At 51.7% G+C, this 8,881-nt stretch overlaps 1 protein-coding gene across 2 annotated transcripts in view; it reads right to left on the minus strand.

The window, feature by feature from the left end:
* The window catches only part of MLLT1 (MLLT1 super elongation complex subunit), a 57,494-nt gene extending 48,818 nt beyond the window's left edge, over positions 1 to 8,676 (minus strand). Inside the window, exons 1-2 of one of the 2 annotated variants that reach the window (XM_081806916.1) lie at positions 8,473 to 8,676; positions 861 to 943 (exon numbers count right to left, since the gene is read on the minus strand). In XM_081806916.1, coding sequence (XP_081663042.1) covers positions 861 to 943; positions 8,473 to 8,569 — 180 coding nt within the window. In that variant the 5' untranslated portion in view covers positions 8,570 to 8,676. The remainder of the gene's footprint in view (positions 1 to 860; positions 944 to 8,472) is intronic. The other variant, XM_081806861.1, reaches the window with a different exon arrangement.
* Between the last annotated feature and the right edge of the window lie 205 nt (positions 8,677 to 8,881).

Raw genomic sequence — 8,881 nt, forward strand, 5'->3', positions numbered from 1 at the left:
AAGGAGGAGGTGGGATCTCAGAAGGTGATTAAGTCCTGGGGGTGGAGCCCTCACGAATGGGATGCTTGTTCTTATAAGAGACCCCACACATCGCTGCCTCTTCCTCCACGTGGGGACACAGCAAGAAGTCTGTGACCCGGGAGAGGGCCCTCCCCGACCCAGTGGCCACCCTGATCATGGACTTCCAGCCAATAAATCTCTGTTGTTTATAAGCCACCCAGTCTGTGGTATTTAGTTACAGCAGCCCGGACAGAATAAAACAATATACGTAAATATACATATTCATTGTGTTTAAAAAACACACATGGAAGAAAATAAAACAAAACCCCTTATAACCCTACCGCCCAAATTACCCTTTTAACATGTTGATGAACATAACCCCTTTTATCTGTGAATAATATACATAAACTTGTTTTCACTCAACAATTAACCACCCCCCCAGGTCATCGAAGGTTCCGTATAGATGGACCATAAACACATCGAACCACTCGCCTACCATCAGACGTTTACGTAACTTCTGCATCTTGGCCACTGCTCACGGCCGGCGACTAACACCCTAAGACCATCCATGGAATCTGGCCCTGTCGTGGCACGTCACTCCTGACTCAGGGCCCACACACACCTGCAGGGCAACTGAACGGGGATGTGGCCTGGCTGCTCCCCGAGAAGGCCACGTCCACGTGCACTCCCACCCACCGTCCCAGCAGGCCGGTTCCCCAGCCCCTGCCTTCGTGCGCCGGCGCGCTATAACTCGGATGTCCGCTCCGAGGGACTCCAACACTCCACCCCGCAGGCAGCCCCAGCTCCACCTCCTCTTTTGTGAACGGTGAGTCCTTCTCGCTGCTATTCCAGGATCCTACCTTGTTTTTGAAGTACACCTCGATGGGCATGATGAAGCCAGCGTAACCCGACTCCTCCACTTTGTAAGGGGGCTCCTTGCACACTAAAAAGAAAGGGAAAATGCATCATCAGCTTCCTGCACGCTCGAAGGCCCAGCCGCCGGCAGCAGTAGGCTCGTGGGCCCTCTGCACTTTTCGGGGGCTCAGCCGGCCTCACGGGACTGCAGCCTTTCAGGAGGCCAGCTCCCCCTGGGAGTGTCGAATCCCCTGGACTTTGGCGCAGAAGGAGCAGAGCAGGAGAAAGGTGACCCCGCCACGGAAGGAGGGCGGCAGAGAGGCACAGGAAGGGACATGAGACGAGCTAGGACAGAGTAGCCACTGCCAGCCACAGGCCGCGTGAGTTCAACCGAATCAGGGCAGTGAGGTGCCAGGCGCTGTGTGGCCCCAGCGGCCCCAGCAGGGAGGGCCATATCCACCACCTGCCGCTACTCACTCAAACACGCTAACAGAGGCCCAGCTGGGTGCCAGGGACACCGACACGGGGAGCAGGGAGATGGGAGATGGGAGATGGTGACGGTAGGTCTGCGCTGGGACTCCCCTGGGTTCCATTTTAGCACCTCACAAAGGCATTCCCAAATGACTTGTGAACCCCAGAGATGGGGGGGGGGAAGCTGAAACTAAAAAGAACAGCAAAGTACAAGTAAAATGACCTCCAGCAACCACACCCTCCAGAATGAACCTCAATGTTTTGACAGGCATGCTGTCATGAAAATACCGTTCTCCCGCTTTTCAGAAAAATCAGAACAGTACAGGTCAGCTCCCCTGGTCCTTCACCCCTCCTTCTCCAGAGGCAATCACTAGTGGGAGACAGGAAAACATCCTGCCAATCGTGAAAAACCATTATGCACATGTCTGCACCAGTCAGATAATTCTTAAGTGGGCCAGAAACTGCTGGAAAACAGTGCATGGAACATAATGAGAAAGAATCTTTAAAAATTAAAATGGTGTAAGGTTTTTCTTGAAAAAAAAATCTTTTCAGTTCTCAAATATCTCATCCAATATCATATGTCAAATACCTCATGAATCTCATCTATCCCAAAAAAACTTTGGGTAGGGGTAGGTTTGCAATAACTAGGGACCCTCAAAGGCAGGGCTAGCTGGAAAGCCTTGCATGGGACCCCAGCCTGCAAACCCCAGGGGAGCAGGGGACGGGCTTGCGGCTCAGGCTTCAGGAGCCCCTGCTGGCCTCACAGACCAGAGCGGGGATGAGCCACAGGCGGATGAGCCGGCCTTGGCTCCAGGAACCTCACCCACGGCTCCCTCCCTCCACCCCATCCCACCCTCCCATGCTGAAGACCCTTCTCCCTTCAAAGTCCAGCCGGAAGCCGGCTATCATCTCCCCAGCTGTGTGCTCACTGGGCGCTCTAGGAGCCAGCCCCGTGCCCTGCCACAGGAGACACCTCCAGGGGGCAGGACCTTGCACACCGCCGGTATAGGAGGCTTACTCAACTGGACTGACTTCCCCACCAGGCGTCGGCAGGGAGGGGGCTCCCAAAACAGCCCCAGGACATGCCACAGCACACAGCACAGCCTCCTGGAGGCCAGCAGTGGCCCCGGCTGCCTCTGTTGAGCACCCCGAACACTGTCACCTGACATAAGGGTCTCCGCATAAATCATTTCTGCTGCCAAATGCAGCGGTGACAGCATCCATTCATTCGCTCTGCCACTGTCCACGTCTGGCAGTGTCGGGTGCTGGAGTGACGACAGAGGCCATGAGGACGCCTCTGGTCTGGCACCGCTTCCTCTGTGTCACCACCCTCAGTCTGATGCTCAGCCCACCTAGAAGGAGGGAGCAGCCCTGCCTCCAGGACAACAGGCTGGGTCAACAGGTAGTAAACCCACGTAACCCAGATGAGGTCAGCAGCAAATTTCTGTTCCAGCCAGTCTCCTTCTGCTCCTCAGACATACTCCCACGGGGGCCGGATGGGAAGCTCAGATATAGCCAACCCCAAGCCACCTCCTTATGCCCCTCTTAAACCTGCACCTCCCCAGCACCCCATAGCTCAGGAGCCAGGCTGCCCACCACCCACCCAAGGACCCGAGGTCACCCCGACTCCTCCGTCTCCCAAGCTCACCTGTCACCGAGTGCTATCACGTCTACCTCCAAAACACTCTGGAATGCACCTACTGCCCCGGCGCCCCGTGCCTCTGCTCCAGCCCAGGCACCCTGCCTCTCGCATGTTACTGGCCAGCACCTCACTGGCTATTCTGTCTCAGGCTCACTCCTGGGCATCTTCAGCACGGGCAGCTGTAATGATCATTCTGAACTGTGAACCGGACCGTGTCCCCTGACGGCTCCCCACTGCCCTCAGGACCAACTTCAAGTCCCTCAAGGGTGTTGCAAGGTGCTTTGTCATGACCGGCCCCATCTCTTGCCAGCCTGGCCTCAGGTCCTAGACCCAACTACACTGACCCTCTCCCATCACAGATCCCTTTCTTCTGATGACCTCATCTTGAAATTGGGGGCTCCACTCCCTAACCAGAAGCCTACTGGTCAACAAAACCCACCCTGCCTTACAAAGAGCTCCCAGTAAGAGTTGCCACCTGTAGGAAAGAGCCCAAAGAAACAGGAATAATTCAGGGGTGCCTGGGTGGCTCAGTCGTTAAGCATCTGCCTTCAGCTCAGGTCATGATCCCAGGGTCCTGGGATCGAGCTCCACATCGGGCTCCCCGCTTTGCAGGAAGCCTGCTTCTCTCTCTCCCACTCCCCCTGCTTGTGTTCCCTCTCTTGCTGTGTCTGTCAAATAAATAAATAAAATCTTAAAAAAAAAAAAAAAAGAAACAGGAAAAATTCAGGGGCGCCTGGGTGGCTCAGATGGTTAAGCGTCTTGCCTTTAGCTCAGGTCATGATCCTGGGGTCCTGGGATCAAGCCCCACGTGGGGCTCCCTGCCCAGCGGGGAGCCTGATTCTCCCTCTTCCCCTGCCCCCTGCTCTGCTCTCTCTCTCTCTCAAATAAAATCTTAAAAAAAAAAAAACAGGAATAATTTGGAGACCACATGAGAACTTGAGGAAAACAACAAATTAGAGCCAATGTCCTCAGATGCAACACATGCCCAACAAACAAAAACAAAATACTTTAAAAAGGATAATTAGAAAGTAGGAAAGGGCTCTTAGAAGTTAAAAATAGAGTACTTATAATTTTATAACTCAATGAAAAGACTAGAAAGTAAAGTGGAGGAAACCTCCCAGGATGCAGAGCAAAAAGACGCATTTTTAAAGGGTGAGATGTAAAGAAACAGTTCAGATTAAACAAAGAGTAACAGTACCTAACATTTATAAAGCACCTACTGTGTGCCTAGCACTTTATACATATTAACACATTTAATCCTTAGGACAACCTTGTGAGACAGATACCGTTATTTCTGTTTTACATAGGAAAAGATTTAAACATACAGGAGTTAAGTAAGAAGCACCCCAGAAAGAAAAAAGAGAAAATAAAAATAAATTGTCAAAGAAGTAGAAGAAAACTCTTCAGAGTTAAAAATGAAGGACACCAAATGTCCAACATTAAGAACAACAGAAAAGACCCCAGAAACAATGCTATAAAAAATATCCTAAATGCTTCTAAAGAAAAGCAAGCAAACAAACAAAACAGGTCATCTGCAATAGCATCAGAACCCAATAGCATCGAACTCCTCAGAAGAGGATGAAGCAGTATTTTAAAAGTTCTCAGTGATCACAAGTCTCAAACTAAAATATTATACCCAACCAAACTATCAGTCAAGTGTGAGAACAGATTAATGGCATTCTCCAATGCACTAGGAGTCAGAGTTTATTTCCCACATGCCTCTCTTTGAAATCGCTTAAGCAATTAGTCTCTTGGGACATTACTTTAGAAATTACTCCAGTAAAACAACAAGCCAAAACACAGGGTAATAAATAAATCCCCTCAGGAGAACAATAAAGTCCCAGGGTAGCGGCTAAAAAGGTGGCCTTGACAGCTGCCAGTCCTAATTAGAGAAGAAACATAAAAAGAACCAGAATGAAATATCCAGGAGGGGAAAAAAACTCCATCAAATAAAGGAAATGATTGAGAGGATGTGAAAAAAGTGAAGTTCTTTGGGTATCAAAGAACAACACAAGGGGGAAAAAGGAGAGAAGCAAATTATTCAAAGTTATAGCCCAAACATGAGGCAAAGTAAACGGCAAAATTTTAATCAAGAATGACAGAAAGGACCCACCTGACCTTGACATGACCTTGAGTGTTCTCCTTTTGGGTGGCCCAGAGCTCAGAGGATGAATGAAATCCTGGCAACATGACCAGCCCAACAGGGAACAGAATCAACAGAACAGTTGGTTTCCAACTTCTAGAATTAATCCCTAATGTGGGAGCAGAAGTGTAGCCCCCAAAAGGAGGGGTGTAAGGCTCAAGGAAAGACAGGGGTGCTCAGGTCCTTCTCTTCCCAGGTGGAAAGTTAGAAAGCACGGACAAAAGTTGACAGGGCTGGAGAATCCATTTGTTCATTCAATAAATATTTAGTAAGCATCTACTGTATTCTTTCAGCACTGAGGTCACAGCAGCAAACTGCATATAGCAAGACATACATCTCTCGGGGGAGGAGGGAAGATGGACAAGATAATAACATGTGTAATTTGTTAAGATGGGGCTAAAAAGGGAAAAAAAACAAAAACAAACAAACAAAAAAACCAGCAAAAGGCTACGAAGCATGTGGCATGTGGGTGGCTGAGCAAAGAAACCATGAGTTAGACCCAGCAGCCAGAGGTCTTCCTCCAAGGATGACGGGAGCCACTGTGGAGGATCCAAAAGGTGAGCAGGTTTGTCTCCTCATTCAAAGTCACAAAGACAACCACTGAAAACGAATCACTTACTTACAAAACTTGTTAGAGATGCTGGAGGAAGGGCTGGAATTTAGCATAAAGCGGGTAAGTTAAAAACATTGTTGGGTGCCTGGGTGGCTCAGTCGTTAAGCGTCTGCCTTCGGCTCAGGTCGTGATCCCAGGGTCCTGGGATCGAGTCCCACATCGGGCTTCCTGCTCAGTGGGAAGCCTGCTTCTCCCTCTCCCACTCCCCCTGCTTGTGTTCCTGCTCTCGCGGTCTCTCTGTCAAATAAATAAAATCTTTAAAAAAAAAAACATTGTTTTAATTTGGAAAATCAGGAGGTAGCAAATTTGCTTCTACTACTTTTAAGATGTTCGGGAATGGGGCGCCTGGGTGGCTCAGTCGTTAAGCGTCTGCCTTCGGCTCAGGTCATGATCCCAGGGTCCTGGGATGGAGCCCCACATCGGGCTCCCTGCTCGGCGGTGAGCCTGCTTCTCCCTCTCCCACTCCCCCTGCTTGTGTTCCCTCTTTTGCTGCGTCTCTCTCTGTCAAATAAATAAATGAAATCTTTTTAAGATGTTCGGGAAGGAGAAATCCAGAAAGGGCTCGAGTGCCCCGGGGCAGCATGGCCAGTGTGAGACAGAAAGGAAAACTTCCCGTCCTGCACACTTCTGTTGGGTTTGTAGGAGCACGTGCTTGATTGAAAAAATGCTTTTTAAGTAGATCATGTGTAATTTCAGAGAGCCCTGTGTGAAATTCACACTCTCTTTAACCTGATCCATGTCTCGTTGACAACTGGCAAGATGAGTGTGGTCAACACCGCCATGTTCACGATGTGATACGTTTGGTGCAGCTGCTCCCCGAGCTCGGGCGTCCGCGCTCACTGACAGACTTCGCAAGCAGCACGCTTCAGCTACTGATCACACCTCTGCCCCCGAACTGACGCGTTCAGAGAGTGTGCCCCATCATAACCCCATTTCCCAAGTACCTGGAACTCAGCAGGTGCTGCCTCCCTGCGACCACCGCAGGCTACTGGGCCTCTCTGAACCTCAGTGACCACATCTGCCTTGGGGGATTCTGGGAGGCCCCACGTGGCAGGGTTGTCACGAGCATGGCACAGAGCAAGTGCGTGATAAACGCAGACTGCCATTCGTGTCACTTCTGGTGCCCAGGGGGACACAAAGGTGAAATAAACAGCTTAAAGGTGTCCCACCGGGGCCACCCCAGAGAGAAGGGGAAAAGACGGGGGAGGGCAACGGTGAAGAACTGGAGAGGAAGCTGCCTAAGGAGCTCGGAGGGCCCAGCCCAGGAGGACAGCACCGACAGCAAGCAGGAACACCCGAGGGAAGGGGCGTGCAGGTGCTGATAACAAGCGGGCGCTGCCCCAGGCCGGTGTGCAGACCCAGCTTTAAAGCACAGGCCGTGCAGCGAGCCCTCTTGAGCCTGTCTCCCAACGGTCAGGGCGCTGTGGGGAGACTGCATGGGGACCCCGAACGGGTAGAGAGCTTAGCAGGAAGTGCCCGGTAAGCACCACGGACTTATTCCTGAAGGTGCTTGATAGACATGTGCTGTTGTAGTAACCGAGGTGCTTTCCTCCAGGATGCTCAAGAAGCAAAGAAGGAAAAGGAGACCAGGAAAGGAGAAATGAGGGAAAGGAATAGCTGAAAGCCGATGGAAGAGACCAGAAGAAAAACAAATGGCTACCACACCGCTAGGAATCTCCAGTTGCCTTCCCTTGTGAACCACAACTTTCTGCATGTGTAACAGAAGTCATTTCCCCACTAGAGCACAAGCCACTTGCTGGCACAGGCCCAGGCCCCCAGGGGATCCCACGCCGTGCTCCTGCTCCAGCCTGAGGCCATCCACGCTTGCTCACGCTCAGCCCCCATGGGCCCCTGCACTTGGGGCAGAGGGCTCAGCAGCGGCTCTCCCCACCCTGCAGTACTTTTCCAGCAAAAAAGTCCTTCTCTCCTTTATCAACACATCCGTTCAAGAAATTCTTTACTGGACCCCTGTGACTGACGTGCCACACTTCACCCGGGGGGACTCAATGATGAGAAGAGCAGACACAGCACCGGGCCCACAGAGCTAAGGAGACGGTCACCAACTTCAACCCAAATTCCCTAGGCAGTGTTCTCCGACCGCCCCCCCATGAGCTGGGTAAGTTCCCATCTCTCGGCCCCCTCAGACTACTGGGCCACAGGTAATCGAGATCTGTGCAGAATACATGAATGAGGCGTTTCCTTCTGCTCCACAAACAGCAGTCTGAGGGGTGGAGCAGGGAAGGAAGACACACAAAACGAGACAGCAGTGAAATGAGAACCCTTTATGCTTTTTGCCCCAAATATCACAAATTCTTAAAATGGCATCTCTCATCAAATGTAGGCCCAATAAGCAATTTCCTGATTACTCACCAGGTGGGAGTAAGTCGCCCTTCCCACCCACTGGCCACTGGCTACGTTCTCTGCATGCTTCTCAGAGCCCAGGTCTAAACAATGATACAAGACAGAGTCACCACGTCCTTGGGGTTTTCCCTACAATGATCTCATGAGCTGAAGGAGAAGCAGAGAGGAGGGAGGAGGACGATCTTATTTTAAAGTCAGAAAGGGCCGCATCCTGTCTGGGTACCTTCCCTCCAGCATGGAGAGGGGTGCAAGCCAGAAGCTCAGAGTGTGGGCCCCGTTGCTCCCGAGGAGAGGGAGGAAACAAGCCTTTCAAGGAGTGATGACACATGGGTTATGTCACAACACTCGGTCCCTGCAGGGCTGCCCCACCAGGCTGGAGGCACTCACCACGCTTGGGCTTGGGGAAGCTGTCGTGCAGCCGGAAGACCACTTTCTCCACGAAGTGCTGGATTTCACATTGCTCAGGGCCACGGACAAACACCATCCAATCGTGGGTGAACCCCTCTGTGGTGGGCTTCTTGCGCAGTTGGGCGCGGTGTCCCAGCTCTAACTTGACCTGGACAGTGCACTGGAGGGAGAAAGACGCCGGCACGGGTCAGTGAAAAGCCCAGAGCAGGGGACCACAAGCCTTCCCACCCTATCGTCTACAGAGCATGGTGAACGCTGGCCAGGGGAAAAGACAAGACTCTTGAGCACTGCCACGGGGTTCTCAACTCACAACAAGGGCACAAAGAGCCTTACAGTGGACGAGGCACCATGCGAGCTGCTTGGCAGGCCCACTGGAGGCCCTGCTGTT

The sequence above is a fragment of the Leptonychotes weddellii genome, chromosome 1 (genome assembly GCF_054177405.1).
Source record: "Leptonychotes weddellii isolate Sample4059 chromosome 1, ASM5417740v2, whole genome shotgun sequence".
Taxonomy (NCBI): domain Eukaryota; kingdom Metazoa; phylum Chordata; class Mammalia; order Carnivora; family Phocidae; genus Leptonychotes; species Leptonychotes weddellii.